Here is a 23,914-nt window from a genome sequence, read left to right as displayed (position 1 = left end):
ATGTTATTGATTCATGACAAAAAGTTTGTATATGTTATGGATTCTATAAGAGTCAAAAGTTTAACATTTAACAAATGCGGTACATATAAATATAGCAACAAATTATATACACTGTATATACATACATTATACATATTCTTAATACATAGAAGTAAAAATAACAAACGTTTTTCGATAATAGGATAAAAAAACCTATAAGGTATAGAAATAATTAAGAACCTTGTTTAACGCCAATTACAGCCACATTAATTTTTGTCTTTACATTTAGAGAAAGCATTTCTGTTCAGACTGATTTAAGTTGTCCTCGTCGGCCTTGCCCTACTGTTCGTTAATTCCAACACCACCAGTATAAAAGTCGAATTTTTAAACTAAAGACATCACTACTGAATCATACTCGGCAACATGTTTACAAAAGTAAGTTAATAGAGCAATTAAGTGTTGTAAATAAATATAGAGTATTTTTTATCAATAGATTTTTTAAAATTAATTTTCTTATATAATTCAGTACAAATATTAATTTTAAACAGGTACTGTCATTGAGCGCTGTTTTGGCGGTTGCGGCAGCAGGCCTTATCGCTGAACCTCATTACTCCTCTGCTGCTGCAGTTTCTTCCCAAAGTATCGTTCGCCACGATCAATCTCATGCTGTAGCTGCCGCTCCAGTTGCAATCCACTCTGCTCCAGTTGCCATTCACTCTGCTCCTGTTGCCTACCATGCAGCACCAGTACACTATTCATCTGCCGGAGCTGTATCTTCTCAGTCGATCCAACGTCACGACCAACAGCGTGCTGCTATTGCTGTTGCACCCGTAGCCCACTACGCCACTGCTCCAGTTGCTGTTCACTCTGCTCCTGTTGCCTATCACGCAGCACCAGTACACTATTCATCTGCCGGAGCTGTATCTTCTCAGTCCATCCAACGTCATGACCAACCCCGTGCTGCTATTGCAGTGGCTCCCGTAGCTCACTACTCAGCTGCTCCAGTTGCTCACTATGCAGCTGCCCCAGTAGCTCACTACTCTGCCCCTATCGCCCATGCTGCATATGCTGCCCACGAAGAAATCGACTCTCACCCTCAATACGACTTCTCTTACTCCGTACATGACGGACACACCGGCGACAACAAGTCACAGCACGAGAGCCGCGACGGTGACGCAGTGCACGGCGAGTACTCTCTAGTAGAGGCTGACGGATCTGTACGTACCGTTCAATACAGCGCTGATGATCACTCTGGTTTCAACGCCGTCGTCAGCCACTCCGCTCCATCAGCTCACGCTGTTCCAGTGCCAACGCACGTACTCGCACATCATTAAGTTAAATATGTCAATAATAATTTATTTATTTATGATAAATTCATTAACGAATAAACAATGAATAAAAACAAAATGTGTATTACTCATCATCTTTTATTTCACAGTTATATAAAAAAATGTAATAAATTTAATTCAATGATACTAAATATTCTCGAGACACTAAAAATACATAATCTATTTATGCTTTACAATGTTTTTGTAAGTCGGGGAATAAATTACCTATACACACCTTTCTAGAAAATGCATGCCGAGAACCTTGTGGTCACCCGCAGATCAAACCAATGAAACCGACGGTGGCCTTCCTGACCTTTAAAATGTATTAAGAACTCTCCTCTACCGTATCCGAAACACAGAGCTGGGGCACTTCCGAGGTGGCTTTTCATCCACACACGGAGTGGAGTTACAATGACGAACCTTACATTGTGTAAAGAGTGAAACAAGGAGCGGTAGGGGGGCAATAAAATGAATCGCCAACCGTCTCATTAAGTGACTAAGGACAATATTAATGTTTTGACACAATTTTTATTATCTGAATTTTTATTTAATAATCTCATATACAATTATATATACATATAGGCAGAAGCCCAACAAAAAAAAATCAAAAGTACAAGAGTTAAAGATTATTGAACTAACTATACATTGTTAAATATAACATGTACAAAAAAAGTATATCAATGGGTTAAATGCAACTTTAATACAAATCAAGTTCAGTATTTGATCCCAACATAATATGTACACACCTTATTTTTTGTAATTTTAAGTTTTAACAAAATTTTTGAGATATATATGTAATTTTAAATTCATAAATATCAGAAAAAAATATTTAACTTTTTCAGGTTATATAATTAATCAATCATTCACACATTTCAATGAATTTGATTTATGTTGACCATTTATTTTACTCCGATTTTAATGGTTCTTTGGTAAAAAATATTCTACACTCCAAGCACTTTTTATAAAATATTTTTTAAGAAGTGTAGTTATATTGAATTATTAAATAATTTAACGATGACTTGTCTTTTGAAAACAAGATATTAAACAAATAAAACTATGGTTTTAGGAATATAAACGTTTTTCGGTCCATGATCACGGTTGCTGCAAAAAAAAGAAAACGTCGAGTATATATAACTTAACAGCTTTTGGTAGCGACTCCGTCCGCATGAACATCAGAGTAGCTCTTTGCCACTACGGCCACTGAATCCGAACTACACTTCATGGTTCCATCCGTTCGGTTTTGGGATCAGGGTTGGGATCTGGATTCGGGATTCGGGATCGGGATCGAGATGAAAAGTCTACTTTGCCTTTCTCCAGGATTCCGTCATTCTCTACATCCAAATTCATCAAAATCAGTTGAGCGGTAGAGGCGTGAAACGGAAGAAACAGACAACCAGACAGGCAGACAGAGTTACTTTTGCTTTTATACTATACAAAGATCTTAATAGAAATTATGTGACTAGATGATTTTATTGACAATTACATAATATATTAATATTAGGTATATTATGCTAATAAAACTCTATGACGAAATAATTCATTGTCAAGTTCCAATTCTACGCGTCTTAAACGCGTGATAACTAAAAGAAATGTCTGACTGGGATGAAACAAAAATTATTTAACTTCTATATATGTAAATGCCTTTAATACATAATACTTAATTTGGATAAGAATTAATATTACGATAGTTTCTTTTTTAGGTAGTTTATCTCTTCAGAAGATTTAATATGGTTTTTGAATACAAAAGTGAATATTGGACAAAACTATAATAGTTATACCAGTAAAACATAAATTACTAGATGAACTGACTACTTATTTACTAAAGGCCTCCTTCAATCAATACAGTACATATGTACATATGTAATGATTTTATGGATACCACAACGCTCTAAGTTTTATTACGTTATGTTAATTGTTTGTAATACTATTATTGTTGTACAATTTGTCTTAGGTATTGATAATATAATATATTTACATATTTGTATTAATATGGACATGGACATATGGACTGACAGAGGTCAGTGACAACCACAAACGTCAACTTTTAGTCTTTGACACTTTTAAAGTAGTATAATTTTTATCTGATATTTTTTAATTCATGCAGGTATGACATGAAAAAAAAAATCTACATTTAATATTTTATTTCAAAGAAATAAAAATATTGTGTATGCAGTTTTAAGATGTCATATTTTAAATTATTACGGTTTTTTTTGATTAGTTTTCACGTAAAGATATATTTTGTATGTAGAAAAATGAACTTTATGGAACAACGGTTTGGGAATAAAATTAAAGTGATAGTGTATAATAATGTTCATTTTTATTTCTAATTAATTTATCTTAACAAGTAAATAACGGTCCCATTAATGGTGAGCAAGCACGTGAGCTGGTGCTGGTACGGCGTGAGCTGACGGAGCTGAGTGGCTGACGACGGCGTTGAAACCAGAGTGATCATCAGCGCTGTATTGAACGGTACGTACAGATCCGTCAGCCTCTACCAGGGAGTACTCGCCGTGCACTGCGTCACCGTCGCGGCTCTCGTGCTGTGACTTGTTGTCGCCGGTATGTCCGTCATGTACGGAGTAAGAGAAGTCGTATTGAGGGTGAGAGTCGATTTCTTCGTGGGCAGCATATGCAGCTTGGGCGATAGGGGCAGAGTAGTGGGCGACAGGGGCAGCTGAATAGTGAGCTACTGGGGCAGCTGCGTAATGAGCAACTGGAGCAGCGGCGTAGTGAGCTACGGGAGCCACGGCAATAGCAGCACGGTGTTGGTCATGACGTTGGATGGACTGAGAAGATACAGCTCCAGCAGATGAGTAGTGTACTGGTGCCGCGTGGTAGGCAACAGGAGCAGAGTGAACGGCAATTGGAGCAGAGTGGATTGCAACTGGAGCGGCAGCTACAGCATGAAGTTGATCGTGACGAACGATACTTTGAGATGAAACTGCGGCAGCGGAAGAGTAATGAGGTTCAGCAATAAGGCCTGCTGTTGCAACCGCCAAAACAGCGTATAACGTCAGTACCTGGCAACAATATTATTATTTAAATTCAAATATTTCTAATATATAGAAAAAAAATAGTTCGTTAAACTTACTTGGGAAAACATTTCGCTGAGTTCTGGTAACTGAATGATTTTTTAAATTTATTAAATCACCTTTTATAGTTAGTAAAACAGTGGAGTTACTTTCAGTCCTACAAGGTCGACAGGATCAAACCACATCGTCATACAATTTTACCAAACAAAATTGCTTTCTTTCGGTACCTAATAAGGCTTTTTAAATAGTATTAAATTTTTTTATTAAAAAAATATTATAATCAAATTTAAAATTTTTTAAAAGTTTGCGAAAACATAGATTTTTATCTGTTATGTCCTAATATCCACTTTTGGTCGGTGTAGAAAATGGCTTTCTTAATTTAAATTTTAAGATGAGTTCAAAGCCGCAGACAATTAAATAATTTATTATAGAAATAGAACCTTTTTTTATAATATTTATATATGGTACTATACTGGATCGTCTATTAAAAATTTTAACTACTCACCCAATTTTTTTCAATTGTCTTGAATACAATATAATATATGAATGCTATTTATATGATGACAAAGGTAAGTGAAATAACAATTTCTTTTAACCTTATCCAACTTGTTCCTACGTAATGCAAAATTATCTTCGAAAAGATGAGTTGTTACAAATTCTGCTCCTGTCATGTAAGTTATTGTATAAATATGACCTAGCGTTGAAAAAAATCTAATTATGACAACCTTTTTAAAACGTTAATAATCCATATAATCCATTTTAAGCGGACATTATATATTAGAATACAGATATTAAATGTGCTTTTTGATCACTTTAATCAGAGGTCTTTAGAATCGGTGGGTAAAATTAAATATTTTCAAAAATAAGTGAGTCAACTATACAAAAAAAATTGATACCCCGATTGTTCAACTATGTTTAAGTGCTTACCCAAGCCCAAGTAATTAAAATTTATAGGAACAAAAATAAGATACACAAAAATTATAGGGTGCAATCCACGACCAGCCAGAAGTGGTTCTACATGTTTAGACATTGATTACAATTTTTATAACCTTACTAAAAATTATACCCACCACCCATGACTACATGATTGCGCCAATATTCAGATGGTCATCCCATCCCACTACTTGTGTGGTATAAAAATTTTCCGTTTTATATGGCCAGTTAACGTTCCGCTGATTTAGCTGTGTCACTTGCTACATGATATTTTTTCCAAATAACGGTGCTGCCCTCATGATACTCGTTCAAATTTGAATATGCTTCGCACAAGCAACAAATGCAGTCACAAAAATAAAATAAGAGCACTATGTTAACAAAGTTCTAACTAAAAGTAAAGCCTATAACATTGTGAAACAATGACTTAATATCAAAATTGATAAGGTTTCTCTTGCCTAGTCAAAGCTGGCAGTTATTCCAAAGTAAACCGTAAGCTTGTTTTTTGGTGTCTTCCATTTCGATCATTTTCTGTTTCAAAGTATATATAAATTATTATTATTATATTTCATAGCATTTCACTAAACATCGATATAAATTTGTGAAAGCAGTTTAAAATCAATTTCCACGTGTATTTTCATTCTTATAACTAAATAACAAATAAAATGCACAAGTCAGAAAGAATATATCTTGTTTTTATATCTCGACTTGGTAATGAGTTGGTAATAACAACTTAGGCTGAATATTTTCGCTCTCATCGTATTTTTTTACAGATTTTTGCTTTCTGTTTTGTCTATAAACCATAAATTTTATAATATTTTTACCAATCTCTTGTAATGTACTGGAAGACCTATATTGTTCTGACTACTAAAATAATTCGATTATTAAAAATAAATAAAAACTCTATGTCATATCAAAAAAACAAAGTATACATTTGTATATATATATATGTATATATATCAAGGGCCGTGGGTGTCAAATTAAAATGGTAATGTATTATAATTTAATAACTTTTAATTCATAATTAAGTCATAATTTACGAAATTAGTTTTAAATATTTTATGGAATCTTAACAAGTAAGTAATGGTCGAATTAATGGTGAGCAAGCACATGAGCTGGTGCTGGTACGGCGTGAGCTGACGGAGCTGAGTGGCTGACGACGGCGTTGAAGCCAGAGTGATCATCAGCGCTGTATTGAACGGTACGTACAGATCCGTCAGCCTCTACCAGGGAGTACTCGCCGTGCACTGCGTCACCGTCGCGGCTCTCGTGCTGTGACTTGTTGTCGCCGGTGTGTCCGTCATGTACGGAGTAAGAGAAGTCGTATTGAGGGTGAGAGTCGATTTCTTCGTGGGCAGCATATGCAGCTTGGGCGATAGGGGCAGAGTAGTGAGCTACTGGGGCAGCTGCATAGTGAGCAACTGGAGCAGCTGAGTAGTGAGCTACGGGAGCCACTGCAATAGCAGCACGGTGTTGGTCATGACGTTGGATGGACTGAGAAGATACAGCTCCAGCAGATGAGTAGTGTACTGGTGCTGCTTGATAGGCAACAGGAGCAGAGTGAACAGCAACCGGAGCAGCGGCGTAGTGGGCTACGGGTGCAACAGCAATAGCAGCACGCTGTTGGTCGTGACGTTGGATCGACTGAGAGGATACAGCTCCGGCAGATGAATAGTGTACTGGTGCCGCGTGGTAGGCAACAGGAGCAGAGTGAACGGCAATTGGAGCAGAGTGGATTGCAACTGGAGCGGCAGCTACAGCATGAGGTTGATCGTGACGAACGATACTTTGAGAAGAAACTGCGGCAGCGGAGGAGTAATGAGGTTCAGCAATGAGGCCTGCTGTTGCAACCGCCAAAACAGCGTATAACGTCAGTACCTGGCAACAATATTATTATTTAAATTCAAATATTTCTAATATACAACAAATAATAGTGTCTTAAACTTACTTTGGAAAACATTTCGCTGAGTTCTGGTGATTGAATGATGTTTTAAATTTATTAAATCACCTTTTATAGTTAGTGATTACATTGGAGTTACTTTCAGTGCCACAAGGTCGACAGGATAAAACCACATCGCAATACAATATTACAAAAAAAAATGCTTTCTTTGGGCACATAGAAAGGCTTTTTAGGTGTATGTATCAAACAGTATTTTTATTTACCTAAAATTTTAAAGAGAATGCAAAAAGATAGATAATGGCATGTCCTAAATTGCCACTTTTGGTCGGTTTTCTTGCTAGATAATGGTTTTCTTGCTATTCATTTAAAGACCAGTTCGAAACTGCAGGCAGTCAGACGTGTTATTATATAGATTACATTATTTTCTTATGATATATTTTTCACAGTACCAACAAAATATTTACTATTTAAGTAAACTAATCCAACGTTTAAAAAAAATATATGTTTTTTTTTTGTTATGATGACAATGGTGAGTGAAATAAATATCTCTTTAAAATACATTACACACTCGTGTATAAAGCAAAATAATCTTCTAATAGGTTCCTTGTTTCAAATTCATCTCGTAACATGGAATTTCTTATTTTATACTTTTTAAGTAACATTTATATCAATATTGCTTCAACGTTTAGTAGATATATAGGATGCGGTTTATGGTCAGCCAACGGTTAATAAGAAATATTAAATTAATTAAACCTATATTATAATAAAAATTGCATAACTAAATCTGTAACCTATGCCTTCATCTTTGCCCAGATATTCAGGAATTTTCTGGTTGAGTTGAGTCAACATTTTCACTCGATATAATAAGATTTTTTAACTATACCCCGTGTGCCCCGGGTAAGTTTTTTCAATTTTGCAATTTAGGTTTCCCGTATGTAACAAGATACATAATGATATACAAAATATTTTTCCAGTGCTCCATTTATAAATCTAAGTTTTTAATTCAATATTTACGTGATAATCATAATGATCGTGAGAATATATCATAATAAAAACCTGTTTAAAACATCGTTCGTCCATGTTAGTAGGTAAAATCAAATTCAATAGTACACTATGTGATGGAAATCATCTATTCACTAAATGCAATAGCGGAGAGCTTTATTATCACTTCTATGTAAAGTCTTTAGAATCGGTTGGTAAAATTGAATATTTTCAAAATATGTTATCCAATATTTTATACGAACACTGAGATTCCATTCTCACGGACACATTTGAAATTTTTACATAAACCAAAATAGTTGCATTCAAAGGAACAAAGAAAACACAAAGGTTATATAGGATGCGATTTATGACTAGACACAGGGTCCATGAATTCTACGACATGTATTTTTATGCACATATATTCAAATAAATGTGATTAATGAAACTTATAAAGTTTAAACTTTAGACTACACGATTGCCCCGATGTTAAGATGATAATCACATCCCACTGTTTGTGTGGTATTAAGAAATTTCTGGTTTATACGGCTCGTTGATCGTACCGTCGTTTTAGTAGTGTGACTAATTATATGATATTTTATCCATACAACAATACTGGCTATTTAAATTGATTTTTTAACACACTTCGCCTAAGCAACAAAAAACGATAAGAATAAATATAGGAGTATTGTAGTAATGAAGTTCTACGTGATAGGTAAACCTTTTACAATTATGAGACATTTATGATAAAATATTTAAATGAACTAATAACTAATTTAAGTAGGTGACTTTTGCCCAGTCTAAGCTAACAGCTATTTTAAGTACTTCCTCGCGTGTTTCATTATTTTAACTTAATGTTACACTTTTAAGAATTCATCTAGTTTTTGGTCTAACTCAAGTTAATAACACGATGATATTATCACCCTGGCTGAATATTTTCACTATCGCCATATTTCTTTTAGCTACTTTCACTTTTTGTTACTGTTTATAAAAATAAAATATTTATAAATAAAATTCTTGTAATGCACGGTAAGGTATATAATCCATTGTTCTGACTTGTTATTGACTACTGATATTCCTTCTAATATAAGATACTTGTAAAAGTTGAAAAAACTATTATAGATACAAAAAGCTTGGGAATAAAATTAAAGTGATAGTGTATTATAATTTAATAACTTTTTATTCATAATTAAGTCATAATTTACGAAATTAGTTTTAAATATTTTATAAAATCCTAACAAGTAATGGTCGAATTAATGGTGAGCAAGCACATGAGCTGGTGCTGGTACAGCGTGAGCTGATGGAGCTGAGTGGCTGACGACGGCGTTGAACCCAGAGTGATCATCAGCGCTGTATTGAACGGTACGTACAGATCCGTCAGCCTCTACCAGGGAGTACTCGCCGTGCACTGCGTCACCGTCGCGGCTCTCGTGCTGTGACTTGTTGTCGCCGGTGTGTCCGTCATGTACGGAGTAAGAGAAGTCGTATTGAGGGTGAGAGTCGATTTCTTCGTGGGCAGCATATGCAGCATGGGCGATAGGGGCAGAGTAGTGAGCTACTGGGGCAGCTGCGTAGTGAGCGACTGGAGCAGCTGAGTAGTGAGCTACGGGAGCCACGGCAATAGCAGCACGGTGTTGGTCATGACGTTGGATGGACTGAGAAGATACAGCTCCGGCAGATGAATAGTGTACTGGTGCTGCGTGGTAAGCAACAGGAGCAGAGTGAACAGCAACTGGAGCAGCGGCGTAGTGGGCTACGGGTGCAACAGCAATAGCAGCACGTTGTTGGTCGTGACGTTGGATCGACTGAGAGGATACAGCTCCGGCAGATGAATAGTGTACTGGTGCTGCATGGTAGGCAACAGGAGCAGAGTGAATTGCAACTGGAGCTGCAGCTACAGCATGAGGTTGATCGTGACGAACGATACTTTGAGAAGAAACTGCGGCAGCAGAGGAGTAATGAGGCTCAGCGATAAGGCCTGCTGTGGCCACTGCCAGAATAGCGCTCAATGTCAATACCTGTTAACAATGTAATTTTTATATTTATTTAAAACAGAAACATTTCATAAAAATATGTAACTTATTAATAATTTAGTTTTTCCATAATTTCACTTACTTTGGAGAACATATTGCAATGTGATATTGTATTGTACCTACTGAATTATAAATTTGAAGCGTTCTTTTTTATAGCAAAAACATTAAGCCCACCAAGGTTAAAAGGTTTGGAAATACACGTAATTGCTTTAGTGAAAGTTATATCCTGTTTTTTAAATCCTTAATAAAAATGTAACAAAGCTTTATATTTCTACCTCACAGTCTATAAAATAAAAACTTTTTACCTCTTGGTATGTTTAATTTTGTTAGTTCGAAGTCAATTGAAATGGGGACGGCTATTTCTAAGACTATTTTTTTAATAGGATGAGAATCAGTTGTTGTTATTTCATTTTAATATATATATATTAATAATTTTTCATACATAATTTACTATTATGCACCTTGCAACACTCTTGTCAAATTATTTCATCCTTAACCTGTTAGCCTTTCAAAATAGTAAATAAAATTAAGGAATTATTTAATACACAATTTACTCTAGTATTTTATTTATGAAGTTAGTTTTTAAATAGAATTGGTTTCGAAGAAATGTGCCCCAATTGTGAGGTCAAGGACGACAAGTGAATATTTTTCTTATTAAAATTTGTATTTACATAACCGTTCAATGTATAAGTTACACGAAGAGACATTTTTACTTACATTTCTACACTAACATTAACAATAGTAAAATTGAACATATATCAAAATTATTTTAATTTGATACACAATCTTATATGAATTTCTCTTACTACCTTTAAAGCCACACTAATGTTGGAGTATTACCCTCGAAAATTTATCTAAATAAAACAAAATTTACATTTAATAATGTCGAATTCGCTATAAAGAATCAGTACCTTTGATTGTCTATGAAATTAATTTTTTGGTTAGGTTAGGTAAGGAGATAATGTTTTGTTTTTTAAAGCCCGCCGTCGCCGGGTCGATCCTAATTACCGGGATCGCCCCCTTTCTCCTAGGAGTAAGTCCGGTCTTTGCCAGGACCGGGCAGTCGCTGGTGTGCCCTGTCGCTGACAGATCCGGGGTGCACCAATATAGCGGCCGATGGCTTTCGCAGTGGTTTTAGTGAATATGGGCCTGCCCAGGCCGAGTCTCACACCTCCTCTCCGGCCCCACCAAGGCCGGTTAGACGGCTCGCAAAAAGAGTTTCCCTGCGTCATCAAAAAAAAAAGGAGTTAATGTTTTTAGTGATCGTTAAACAATATCAATATTATCATAAATTCATTTAAATCTTAATGTTCATTCAATATCATGGCTCTATTTATGTACTTTTATTCCAAACAAAGCAAATAAATGTTATACTAATGTATATAATCATTTGACTAGCAATATCTGAATAGCAATTTATATAATCATTAGACTAGCAATGAAATAATAGATTCTTAAACAATAGGCGAATACCAAATAATACATCAACTGTTGAGATCATTGTTAGAGACATGAAAACATCTGTCTCATTGCTGCCTGGAGATCGCATAGTCAAACACTTTTATAGTGTAAATTAAATTATGTGAACGTATTCTGTATTATTTTTCGTGATTTTTGTATATTCGTTTTAATAAATTGGACATTTGGCAACATGATTCTATATGTAAGTTATTCAACAATTACACTTGATTTATAATTCAAGAATTAATTAAGGAGCATTTAAATTGAATGTTAAACAAATTTATTTCAGATAATATTTGGATTATTCATATCAGGGCTTTGTTCGGAAGAAAATGAAGAAACTTCAACTTTTTACGAAGACGATGTTTTATTACCTTATCGTTCAAAACTTAATCATTTGACAGAACTTCCGCAAGACGACCAAGACACAAGCAACGTTCAACAGAAAAGTAAAACATTAAAAAACATACAATATGCTCCATTGATAGACAAAGATGAATCTTTATCTACACGTGCAGTTAATCAACCAAATTTGATACGTAAGAAATCAAATTTAGAGCCCAGAGTTATTAAAACACCTCAAACTTATGATCATGCGACTGAGTCTAATTTGTTGCACTACGTAAAAGGACACAACATTATGGTTTCACATAAAATTAATAATTTGGAACCCAATATCAATGTATATAAACAAGAATCATTATCCGAAAAAAATAAAGGTAACAATGTGGGTATTCATTTCTCTTCATAATTAAGAACGACCCGATTTTTATTATTTTCTTAATTTTTTTTTTTTCTTTAAAGCAAAATAACGTATTACCTCTTCCAAACAATTATCAAGAAAATTATGAGCATGAGAAAGTTACAGATACAATAAAAACATATAATAAAACAGAGAAACTGAATCGTTTTAAAAATATAAAACCTTTACCAACAACGAGGTGAGTAATAAATTATACTGATTATGACTCTGTCATAGTAAGACGTTACAATTTTTAGGGCGTCCAATTTTAACCTTTTCTTCTTTTCATGATTACAGAAGCTTCAAAGAACTATCAGATTTGGAAAAAACTCATATGAAACCTGTTTTTAACCCATTTGTAAAAGTACCACGGCTGCATCTTAATATCGCGCGCGCTTATAATTTTGCTAAACTACCGTTAAAGGCGTCATTTTTTATTCATCCCAGTGAACTTAAAAGACCAAAACAATCTTACGTATCAAATATTGAGAGCATAAAAAAACTTTTTTGTATGCGTTAAAAAACTCTAAAAATACTTTGTGAACAAAAACAGTCATTAATAAAATTTTGTCATACACAACTTATTCATGTATTAGTTTTATTTTAACTACCAGTATTTATTTTATATAATCATAAAGACTTTGATAAAGCTTACATTAAAAATGTTCTTTTTGAAATAATTTAAAAACCTTTACTTCTATTTTCTTTTTCAATTGGTATAACTAGGTTTTGCATTAAAACAAATGAGTTTCATGATTAAATATAATCACTAATTTTTGTATTGAATCCTGTATTAATTTCCATATTGTTTTTATAAACTTACAATAAGGTAAAGATTATACAGTATAAAAAATTTCACAATGGCCGTCTAGTGGACGTAAAGTACAGAATTGTCAAAATTGAACTATGACAAGGTTAGTATCTAAACGAACTATTCTTTGCCGATGGCTATGATGAATTGTGTACAAAATCACAGAGCAGTTACAATTTTATTCAGTATTCAAATAATAGCCAATATCAAAAAATGTTCTCAAAAGATTTATTAATTATAATGATCTCAGATTAATGTAGTATTCTTTCTGTTGTAGCTTCTACTCCTTTACGCTGCTGTAGTGATCTTCTCTGCTGGACTTTTACCAGCTGCTGTACACTACTCTCCAGCTTCATCTGTTTCTTCCCAGAGCATCGTACGCCACGACTAAGCCAAAGTGTTGGCTCCCATTGCTAAGCTAGCATTTGCTGCCCCAGTTGCCTACCACGGTAAACCAATCGCCTACCGCGCTGTCTCCGTTATCTACCAGTCTGCCCCTGTTCCAATCGCCTACCACGCTGCCCCTTCCACAGTCGCCTACCACGCTGCTCCTATCGCCAAACTTGTTGCTCAACCCGAAGAAATCGTTTATTATAAAATAAATAAAAGAAATAATTGTTGGGCCTATCCCAAATACGAGTACTCTTACTCCGTTGCTAACGGACACAGCGGAGACAACAAACAACAGCAGGAGTCCCGCGACGGTGATGTTGTGAAGGGATCCTACTCATTCCATGAAGCTGACGGCTCCATCAGGTCTGTGGAATACAGCGCTGACGACAAGAACGGTTTCAACGCAGTAGTACACAACTCCGCTCCCACCGCCGCGCCCGCCCTCATCAAGGCTGCCCCACTTGTACTCAAGGCTCCCGTCTACGCTACACCTGTACCACACTATTAACTTCACTAAATATTTTAACAATAAAAACATAAATGTTTATTTATTTTTCAATAAATAATTTCTAGATCCTATCACTAGTTATGCTATAAAAATACTTTTATTTATGTAATGAACAATGTTGAGATACTTTGTCTGCTACCGATGAACCACACACCTTATTTTCAATTTCGTGATCATATTATCCTGTCTTCCTGTAATTCAATAAAAGAAATGGTAAAAATTTTACAAAAATTAATAATTACGTGCTATTTATAAAATAATTAATATAAAAGACATACGATAATGAATCGAAAACGATAATAAATTGACTCACGTCATAGCTCAACCTGTTCACTTCCTAATGGATTTTCATAATATGTCATGCTCTCTGACAGTTTACATCTTTACCTGTTGTAATATGCACAAAAAGTAATGAATTACCCATCATACCTAGTAATCAAAAAGTTTTGCAAGTTTCAATTTAATACAAATCTCAAATAGATTATAAAAAAGGACACATTGCTGAGTAGGAATGTAAGATGATTTGTATAATAAATTTGCCTTCCTGCAAATTCATTGCTTGTTGAAATAATATATTAGTTGTTTATGCCTTCATAATTTGTCGTTAGTAAAAACAATAAATTCTAGTTGTCTGCAGAATATACCTTAAATCTATAAAACTATAAGAAAAATGAGAAGTTATGCTTTAATTTTTTCCAACAATCTTGAATTCGCTTACTTCAACACTAGACTTAAGTATAAAGCACACCTGCTTCAACTATCCCCAGTTAAATTTTTCTATTAAATCTACTATATCTTTATAACCCCTTTTTACTATGCATAAATAACTTACAACTTCATCATGTACAAATTCAAAATTGTACAAAGGTGAATTGTTAAGGAGTAATTGCTTAAAAGTCTATAATGTTACATAATATATACATATGTATCTTTACAACCGTTTTTAAAATAAATACGATATAATTTAAGATAGAAAGTAAAAAACATGAATGTATGTAATCATGATAATCGTTACAAAAGCGAAAGAATGTAATTGAAATACTTAAAAGAGATCGATAACCGGACGATTATCTTCTTTGGGGCAAAGAAAAGTAAAGTGGATGCAGATGGGACATTATTATTAGGATAATAAAAATTTTAATCACACCTTACAAAATAGTTATGATTTTTAGGTTAAATTATTAGGTATATTAGTAAATATAATCAATAGTTACTACCTGTATTATTACAAAAGTATGTTGCCTTTCTATGTGAACTAAAAATCTTCTCTTTCACAAAAGAAATGTACGATTATAACGAAACAAAAGTGATTTATAACTATGCATAAATTATAAATTCCTAGACTGTGGTTGGTGCTTCTAGTACAAATTTAAAAAGTTTCGTCGCAATAAAAAGAGTTACAGAGCGTATTTATATAAAATTTGTTATGATCACCATACTTTTTAAAGTAAATATCTTTAATATTTTTTGATAGCGCGAAACTTAATTCGTAGGCTGTTAAAATACGTTATTTGTGGACCGCGTTGAAGGTGTAAAATAGTAAACATTCACAAATTGGTACATATTTTAGTTTTGCCACTACTTTATATAGCTATAGACACAAATAATTACAAAAACTAGGTGAATTATATTGATATTTTACTTCCTTTGAAAACTAATAAATTTTCTATAGCGTTTTAAAAGCGTCATTAATACTAATTGTATTAAAACAAATTTAGGTCGAAGTATTAAAAATATATGCAATTGATTTTGAGTTAAATCGTTTTATTAATCGTATAAATGTATGAAATAAAGATATTTTAGTTTGGAAGACAAAACGTACAAACTTACCTGTACATGACTTAGTTTATTCTTTATATATACATATATATAAAAGTTTCTCTATCAAAAAAAAAATGACCAAAGTAAATTTTAAAAACTATTTCAGTAACACAATAACTTAGAACTTAGAAAGCTATGATGTTATCATAAAATTAAATCCACATTATTCTTCCACAATAAACCAATGATGCTAAGATGATAACATTTAAAGAAATTTATATAATAGAATAAAGAAGTAGTATAAAATGGTAAAAAATCGTTATTGCGAACAACAGTTTCACAGTACATCCCGTTAAAGGCGTTCGTCTCTAGCTAATGATGGTTTTAAAGGTATTAGAAGTAATTAAATACCATCATATAATATGATTACTTGATAAATTTCATATAATCGGTCTTTTTATTTTGTCTTATTTTCAGGTGGTATTATTTTGTTGCATCATTGAAATATGTTCAGCAATCCGAATAGACCCGAATGAAGGAGCAGGAAGAGAATTAATGAATGAAAGAAGATGGCAAATGGTGACCCTATATCCGTCGCATAATCAACAATTATTCAAATATAATACCAATGTATGTTATTATATTATTATATTATTATACTAATTCCGTAATATCTATGTTTATCTGAGTATAAAATATATTTTTTTATATTATACAGACATATCCTAAATATAAGTTCGAATATTCTGTGTCTGATAAAAAAACTGGTGACCACAAACATCACCATGAATTCCGAGATGGTCACAGAGTGCAAGGAGGCTATAGTCTTATTGAACCTGACGGTTCTTTGAGGACAGTTGAGTATAATGCTGACGACTACAATGGGTAAGTGACTAAATGTTCAAAATAACATAATTCGAGTACATAAACTCAAGCATCAAGAAAACTACAAGAAAAACATATATTATTCTTACAAAAAAATCAAACTAAAATAATAACCTACACCTACAACCGCATAGTGTAAATTTTTGTCTGTCATACTCAGGGCTAAATAACATATGTATATTAGTATCTTAAGTTGTAGTATTAAATAATCCACTACATTTTCAGTTTCAATGCTGTTGTAAGCAGAGGTTTCCATCGCCATGGTGGACATGCATTCTCTACGTTTGATCATACAAGACATTTTCATCCCATAAGAAGTGAAATGAAAATAAAACACTTCCTCCCAAGTAGCAATTATCTTTTTGATAAACCACAAAACAAAGGTAATATTGAAATAAAACCAGTAAGTGAGAAAAATCCGAACCAAAATTTACCGGAAAAAAAAGCTTTAGATAAGGAAGTTGAGGAGGAATTAGAAGATCTAAGTAAAATGACGACTTTTGATCCAATTGAAAACGAGAATTCATTTACCACCGCAGCCTCTGTAATGGAAATACCAACAACGGAATCTGACAAAACAATTGAATCTACTTCGACGGTCAAGAATGACGATATTGATTCTGTTAATCATATGATCACAGAGATGCCGGTTGTTGAAGTTGCATCCACTTCTAATGAAAAAGCCGCAGTTGAAACAGAAAAATTAAAAACTCAAGAAGATTCCGAAGCAGCATCGTCACGTTTTTATTCTAAGTTCTACTACGTAGGGTTTTAAGTTTGAAGTATTAAGTCTTAAGTCATGTTAAGTTTGCAATATTTTTAAAAATGTTATTTTCGGTGAGCATTTGTTATATGTTTATTAAATGTTTAAAACATTAGGAAGATTTTCATTTCACCTATAACAGTTAATCTCTCACATAAAGTCACTGACACAAAATAACATATAATATTATATTTAATATAACAAGTAAATCCATTTATATCCATATAAAAATCTTTACGATTAAAAAACAAACTTTTAAAATAAACTGATATTAAAAAACTATAAATTGTAAAAAGACATAAGCAATAAATTCTCTTAACACTTTTCATATTGCTATGTTCCCTAAATAAAATTATTCTCATTAACATATCTATCGAGAAAAGTTATTATTTTATCATAGCAAAACAATATTTACCTTGTTAAGTAACTATTTAAATATAGATAGTATTACGCTTTCATTAACGCAGGAGACATTTACGTAAGGGCAGCATTCCTTCGTCTATAACTAATTACTTTGATTAATGCTGTAACTATGTAAATATTAAAACGCTTAAAATCATATTTATTTGTTATATAAGAGTAAGATAAACTAGATATATAATATACTACTGAAAGAAATTTACCACAGAATATTTTTTAGATAATAATCAATACTTAACTGAAGTTGCGATTTAACAATATATTTCAAAAAAATGTCTGGAGTATGTAATTTTTTAAAAATAATAAAATAACTCGTAGTAATCCGAAAATATGAGTTCCATTTAAATGGGTCCTGCTTCATCTCCTTCAAAGTATACCTTAAATAAAGTTGAATTGATTATCTAATATAATAAATGCTTCGACAAGATTTCCAACGCCTACGAGAATGACAAAGACAAGGCTGTGTTTTTGTAACAACATCATTATATAATTGTGCTAAAATTATAATAACACAGATGATTGAATGTAGGTTTCTGTAATAATCTGTTACCAATTACCCAATTTTTCTCTTACTTGAAACGTACTATCAAATTCCATTGTTGCCGTCATCGTATTTTAAATACTTTAACGATTACTATTTGAAGGACGATATGCTTATTCGTAACATAAAAGCAAAATTATACATTATAAAATAGAATAATAAACTCCTATAAATGACATACATTCGAAAGTTCTTATGGGTATATGTTGGATTGTGTGAGAATTTGTATTTAATTAACTTTAGCGCTGAACTCAACCTGCGGCAGTTTTTGTGATATAATAAAAAAAACAATAGTATTCCTATATAACGAAACTTAAATGGAATAAATCACATATTTATTGCCTTCATAACACAAAAATTTTCCGAGAACGATACAACTAACAGAATTCTTTAATAATAACCTTAAATCAAGATAAAAAATAGTAGAAATTAAATAATATTTTTTAATAGTAAGACTAATATAATGTCAACTAATGTAATAATTATAAGGTAAAAAATGCGAATAAGAAAATGGAAAATAATTAGCCTCTCACATTTTCCTAACATATTATGTATCAGGTGTTGCAAGACGATAGAGTGAGCAGATTGCTAACAGCAAATTACTGTGATCCGATCGGATATCGTTAGAAACCACCCCCCCACAGCTTATGTTTTGTTAGTAATATAAAAAGACTTCGCTAACACAGTAACAGCAGTCAACTGGGTGTTTCTAACCAAAGCAAAATGTTCTCCAAAGTAAGATAACGACAATATAAATTTATATTACGTATTAAATAACTATGTGATTGTATACAGTTCAAGTTTGCTTTTGCTTATAAAAGTTAAATAGATATTATTATTCCTTTTCAGATCATCGTCATCTATGCTATGGTGGCAGCAAGCAATGCAGGTCTCCTGCATCATGCACCAGCAGTGTCTCATAATTATATTAACCATGAAGTCCAGGGACATTACGCTGTCCATGCAGCTCCCTCATATCATGGGTCCCAGATTTCTCCAATTCATACATCAATTGTCCACCCAGCTCCAGCTGTTCATGCAGCGCCCGTTGCTTATACAGCCTCTGTACACGCTGCCCCAGCAGCTTATGCCTCACCTGCTCACTCAGCCCCTGTCTCCCATGCTGCTCCAGTTGCTCATGGGGCATCCAGTGCTCACGAAGATGACCACTACGTAGGAGAATTCGTAAGTCATCTCCATTAAAAAGGATACAAAAGAACAATATTTAATGGGTAATAATTATATGCAAAAATGTTATTTATTTTTTTTCTGTATTCCAAGTGTCAATAACACAATATTTCATAGTAAACATTAACATAAATATTGTCAACAAATCGCCATAAGAATATTTTAATCAAGATTAAAAAATAAACTATCTCCAGTATCTTGTTTTGAAAACAAGATAGAACAACTCAAATATTATATCTCTATATGTACACTAAATAAACAGTAAAATAATAAAAAAACATATATATTTTTCTTATATTGAAGGCTCATCCCAAATATGGCTACTCTTACTCCGTCGAGGATCCCCATACTGGTGACCACAAGTCCCAGCACGAGACTCGTGATGGCGATGTCGTAAAGGGCGAGTACTCTCTTCTTCAACCTGACGGTTCCTTCCGAAAAGTCACCTACACCGCTGACCACCACAATGGGTAAGAATTCTATTCAATAAGTAAACGTGCTAGAATTGTAACTGCAAGAATGGTGCCCTGTGTTACTTTCTCCAACTTTATGATCTTTATTTTCTTATTTATGAAAAGGTATAGAAATGTATTAAATTTAGGATAAAATTGGAATTCTATACTGTACCTATATGTGAAATTTTATTATATTTAAGAACAATTTCATTATTTTTAATTACAATTTTGTTATATAGGTTTTATTCTAAATATTTTTTTATGGATTGAAACACATTGAAACAAGATACCATATAATATTCTATGAATTCTGCCAAAATGTACAATACAATTATTTATATACTAAAACATTGTAGATAACCTATTATGTAGAACATACACTAAATTGTTTTTATCAACAGATTCAACGCTGTGGTTCACAACACTCCACCCGTCATCCATCATCATTGAGACGTTGCAAAACTGTGATATTAGTAGGTAATTTAGTGCGTAGATAATCCAGAAATGTATTTTCGAAAATCCAGCTCTTTTATCTATTGCTTTATTATTATAAAAATTGTAAATATGGTTTCTCTACAAAGAATAATTCAATAAAAGCACATGGAAATTCATCATTTTTACTGTCTTGTTTTCTTTATTTCAAATCACAATAGGAATTCTAAAATTTAAAGAATATTTATAAATCATCAAAAATAGATTAAACTGACTCATTGTTTTGTATGAGACATTCTTCGAAATTGTTATTTTTAACTAATAATAACAAACCCTTAAGTTATCGAAACGATCATTCTATCGATTTTTAACAATAATAATTAATATCATCATCAAAACAAATTACTCGGGTATTGTCATAGTAAACGAAATATATTTAAGGAATAAATAATTGTCAACTTCATATTATTTGCAGCATATTTTAATTTTTTTTTTCTGTAAATATAAAAATTCTTATTTAATAATAATTCAGCACCATCAATGTTAAATTGTTCTTAAAACAATTTAAAATTAATTAATTTGTTGCGCCTTTATAATTTAAAATCAAGAGCAGTAATTAAATCAATGTGGGAAATCTGATCCAACTTTATTAAGTAAAAGATACAGTAATTCAACACTGTGAAATTGAAAGTTTTTTCTTCGCTTTAATGAGTGCCAAGGTCGCACGAACGAAATGCGTATTATATAACACGTATATAATTTGTACTGAAATTATTTCTTTTTGTTTTTTTTTTTCAATAAAAAAAAATAATATGTTTGTGGTGGACAGGGACACAGCCTATGTTTGGTGTCTTAGTAAAATAGTTTTGCACAAAACTTTAGACATGGTAAATTTAACCGATTTCAAATAGAAGAGATTATCGATACAGATCCAATGTTTATGTAATAATTTTTGCGATACGAACTAAAGATATTTGTTGCTGCTTCAGAAGAGCAACAGCACACATAATAAATGGCAGCTTCTTGTTTTTTGTGTATGTGTATTCCTTGGTACTAGAGAATGAAAGGCCAAAAGTTTTTTTGAATTTTAATTTTATTATTAACATAAATTAAAAATGTTTCAGATGTAGATATTTTAGTGTAGCAGTTATTATATACTGGACGTCGCTGAACGACCGAGTAAATGAATATTACTGTACAAATAGTAATATTATTTTTAGTTTGATGGGTTAAAGGAACCTTTCAAAAACTTTATCTATTTTAAAGAAAATACTTACATATGTTACCCACAAAACCACATCAAATACGAAAATAAAACCTCGTAACGGAATGACGGATACAAATCTTGCGTTACATCCGCTCGCCTCGACTGTAATTATGAAATGTTACAATGACAATTGCTACTTCGAATAAATGATAATAGCTACAATTATGTCATAAGTAACACAATCTCGTTTAATAAATACTCTATATTTTAATATAGGTTATTTTCATGCACTTGAGGTTAATTTACATGCTTTCAAAAAAATTTGAAAAACTTAAATTTTTAACAAAGGATAATTAATATTTATCATTTTACGTCGGTCCTTGCATTTAAATTATATAATTTTGAAATATTACAAATTGCAAAAAACTACTTAATTCCCGATAAAAACAATTTCGCTTACAATAAACTGGAATACGTTGAAGATTATGACGAGTAAATGTTGCCAACATAATATCACACAACATTAAACTTTATGGACTATAACATTCCGTTTATGGCGAAAAGCAGGACATCTGCCGTTGTGATTAACGATTAAAAAAAGCGAAAACCAGTTCTTAAATGCGTCGACCTTAAATCGTATTGCATTTATCCCATATATAAGAAAGTAGGTACGTTTTTCGTCACAATCTGAAATGTCAAAACGCCAAAAATTGATGCATGCGATGAAAACATCACCACTGTTTAAGCTCGGGGAAATAACAAGCTTTTATGCCGTCACGTTTATTTATAGAACCATAACAATTTTATTAGTTTAAAGTTAGTGAAAGTGATTACGGACAGCGAACACAGGACAGTATGAAACACTGTTACATATTTAATATTCCGAGATGTAGTAATTGAACTACTTTGAATGTACCAACTTGCTTCATCTCACAAACCTGAGCGAACTGTGTTCTGAACACTTTATTACATACAAATGTATTCTATTTCTTTTTATAAGGTACTCACTGAATTTTAAAACTATTTTCTAAGCTGTGAGTTGTCTGATTAATTAAAAAGGTAGCATGATTTATATTAATGGCAGTTATCATAACACCTATTTATACATACGAAATAAAAAAAAATATATTGAATGGCTACATTACGGCTTAATTTGAATTTTATGCCCGCAATTGTTAATAAAATCAATTTATATATTTATTTATATTTCCATTCACTTATAGTCCTATTATATTTTTATATAAAAATAATGAATTTAAGCAACATGTATGATTTTAGCATAGGCTCCAAAATTAAACTACGCAATAAGATTCTGACAATTTTGGTTCGATAATTCATTATCTAATATAGGATATTGTCTAATACTAACAAAACGGAGCAACGGGGCAACGGTAACGAGCAATCAACATACCTTTCACTTATATATTTAAATTGACACGTATTATGTTGATTTATATTTTTTTTACAACCAAATGCTTTTATTGTAAGAAAATGCATCAATACAAAACTGTCACTATTAACGTTTATTAAAATAATGACATAAAAATTAAAATAAAATTACAATAAAATTTGATCATTACTTTCATAACGTTTAAACCTTGGGGTATATTTATAATATTGTTAATGTAATAATATTTGAAATGGAAATTTATGTTTCTTTTAAGATTAATTTACTTATAAAAGACATCATCCCTTATTTTTGTAGTGGATACTGATACATTAAATTAACTTATTTGCCAGCAACAAAAACATCCTAACTTATTTTTTACTTATAAAGGAGTGATTGTTTTGCTATTTACAGTTTCTCCTGAAATATTTTTCTATTTTTCAACGACATATAAGAAGAAATTATGGTATAAAAAAGAAATTGAAATAAAAAAGTAGTCTTATCTATTAAAGTATTTGAGAAAAAAATCGATATTGTTTTATATTTATAAATTGTACACATTTTTCAAATCCTAGAAGACATAATTTATCTTTATTTAAGGAGGTTGGTCCTATTGCATTTCATTATTCTATTGGAACTCATCTTATGCCTAGCCTTGTTTAGATTATTTATTTAAAAAATATAATTTTCAACTTATTACACCAGCCTTTTTACTTCCACCAACAGAAGAGCCTTAAAGGCAGTGTTATAATCTCGAATTTTTTTAAGGACAAGAAATTG

General features: G+C 32.2%; 7 protein-coding genes and 1 pseudogene across 7 annotated transcripts; 5 read left to right on the top strand and 3 right to left on the bottom strand.

Moving 5' to 3' along the window:
- The first annotated feature begins 364 nt into the window (after window positions 1–364).
- Window positions 365–1,395, top strand: LOC133319001 (cuticle protein 21-like). The gene is made up of 2 exons (XM_061521774.1): window positions 365–414; window positions 528–1,395. The coding sequence occupies exons 1-2, from the start codon at window positions 403–405 to the stop codon at window positions 1,311–1,313; spliced, it is 798 nt and encodes a 265-aa protein (XP_061377758.1). The 5' UTR covers window positions 365–402; the 3' UTR covers window positions 1,314–1,395.
- Window positions 1,396–3,649: 2,254 nt separating this feature from the next.
- Window positions 3,650–4,524, bottom strand: LOC116766020 (cuticle protein 8-like). The gene is made up of 2 exons (XM_061521913.1): window positions 4,489–4,524; window positions 3,650–4,327 (listed from the first exon to the last, which is right to left on the bottom strand). The coding sequence occupies exons 1-2, from the start codon at window positions 4,522–4,524 to the stop codon at window positions 3,668–3,670; spliced, it is 696 nt and encodes a 231-aa protein (XP_061377897.1). The 3' UTR covers window positions 3,650–3,667.
- A 1,734-nt stretch (window positions 4,525–6,258) lies between these two features.
- On the bottom strand, window positions 6,259–7,239 carry LOC133319002 (cuticle protein 21-like). Its single transcript, XM_061521775.1, has 2 exons — window positions 7,218–7,239; window positions 6,259–7,147 (listed from the first exon to the last, which is right to left on the bottom strand). Exons 1-2 carry the CDS (start codon window positions 7,227–7,229, stop codon window positions 6,362–6,364), a joined length of 798 nt encoding a protein of 265 aa, XP_061377759.1. The 5' UTR covers window positions 7,230–7,239; the 3' UTR covers window positions 6,259–6,361.
- Window positions 7,240–9,335: 2,096 nt separating this feature from the next.
- LOC116766045 (cuticle protein 21-like) lies at window positions 9,336–10,288 on the bottom strand. Its single transcript, XM_061521777.1, has 2 exons — window positions 10,263–10,288; window positions 9,336–10,165 (listed from the first exon to the last, which is right to left on the bottom strand). The coding sequence occupies exons 1-2, from the start codon at window positions 10,272–10,274 to the stop codon at window positions 9,401–9,403; spliced, it is 777 nt and encodes a 258-aa protein (XP_061377761.1). The 5' UTR covers window positions 10,275–10,288; the 3' UTR covers window positions 9,336–9,400.
- Window positions 10,289–11,721: 1,433 nt separating this feature from the next.
- LOC116766049 (uncharacterized) lies at window positions 11,722–12,955 on the top strand. The gene is made up of 4 exons (XM_061522041.1): window positions 11,722–11,843; window positions 11,931–12,368; window positions 12,446–12,582; window positions 12,681–12,955. The coding sequence occupies exons 1-4, from the start codon at window positions 11,832–11,834 to the stop codon at window positions 12,901–12,903; spliced, it is 810 nt and encodes a 269-aa protein (XP_061378025.1). The 5' UTR covers window positions 11,722–11,831; the 3' UTR covers window positions 12,904–12,955.
- Window positions 12,956–13,327: 372 nt separating this feature from the next.
- On the top strand, window positions 13,328–14,095 carry LOC116765797 (cuticle protein 8-like; annotated as a pseudogene).
- Window positions 14,096–16,234: 2,139 nt separating this feature from the next.
- On the top strand, window positions 16,235–17,570 carry LOC116766023 (uncharacterized). Its single transcript, XM_032655679.2, has 4 exons — window positions 16,235–16,246; window positions 16,334–16,486; window positions 16,575–16,741; window positions 16,967–17,570. The coding sequence occupies exons 1-4, from the start codon at window positions 16,235–16,237 to the stop codon at window positions 17,514–17,516; spliced, it is 882 nt and encodes a 293-aa protein (XP_032511570.2). The 3' UTR covers window positions 17,517–17,570.
- A 1,590-nt stretch (window positions 17,571–19,160) lies between these two features.
- LOC116766030 (cuticle protein 8-like) lies at window positions 19,161–20,715 on the top strand. The gene is made up of 4 exons (XM_032655684.2): window positions 19,161–19,200; window positions 19,315–19,650; window positions 19,957–20,123; window positions 20,510–20,715. The coding sequence occupies exons 1-4, from the start codon at window positions 19,189–19,191 to the stop codon at window positions 20,556–20,558; spliced, it is 564 nt and encodes a 187-aa protein (XP_032511575.2). The 5' UTR covers window positions 19,161–19,188; the 3' UTR covers window positions 20,559–20,715.
- The last annotated feature ends 3,199 nt before the right edge of the window (window positions 20,716–23,914 follow it).

Source organism: Danaus plexippus, chromosome 11 (genome assembly GCF_018135715.1).
Source record: "Danaus plexippus chromosome 11, MEX_DaPlex, whole genome shotgun sequence".
Classification (NCBI taxonomy): Eukaryota; Metazoa; Arthropoda; class Insecta; order Lepidoptera; family Nymphalidae; genus Danaus; species Danaus plexippus.
The sequence above is the reverse complement of the archived record's forward strand: the minus strand, read 5'-3'. Positions and strand labels throughout refer to the sequence as shown.

Bases quoted from the DNA above. Each gene is read 5' to 3' on its own strand.
- LOC116766020 (XM_061521913.1), bottom strand. From the start codon at position 4,524: ATGTGGTTTGATCCTGTCGACCTTGTAGGACTGAAA. The intron at 4,328-4,488 runs GTAACTCCACTG...TATTGTTGCCAG, and splicing joins TCGACCTTGTAGGACTGAAA to GTACTGACGTTATACGCTGT.
- LOC116766049 (XM_061522041.1), top strand. The intron at 12,369-12,445 runs GTGGGTATTCAT...TTTTCTTTAAAG, and splicing joins AAAAAAATAAAGGTAACAAT to CAAAATAACGTATTACCTCT. The intron at 12,583-12,680 runs GTGAGTAATAAA...TCATGATTACAG, and splicing joins AAACCTTTACCAACAACGAG to AAGCTTCAAAGAACTATCAG.
- LOC116766023 (XM_032655679.2), top strand. The intron at 16,487-16,574 runs GTATGTTATTAT...TATATTATACAG, and splicing joins TATTCAAATATAATACCAAT to ACATATCCTAAATATAAGTT. The intron at 16,742-16,966 runs GTAAGTGACTAA...CTACATTTTCAG, and splicing joins AATGCTGACGACTACAATGG to TTTCAATGCTGTTGTAAGCA.
- LOC116766030 (XM_032655684.2), top strand. The intron at 19,651-19,956 runs GTAAGTCATCTC...CTTATATTGAAG, and splicing joins ACCACTACGTAGGAGAATTC to GCTCATCCCAAATATGGCTA. The intron at 20,124-20,509 runs GTAAGAATTCTA...TTTTATCAACAG, and splicing joins ACCGCTGACCACCACAATGG to ATTCAACGCTGTGGTTCACA.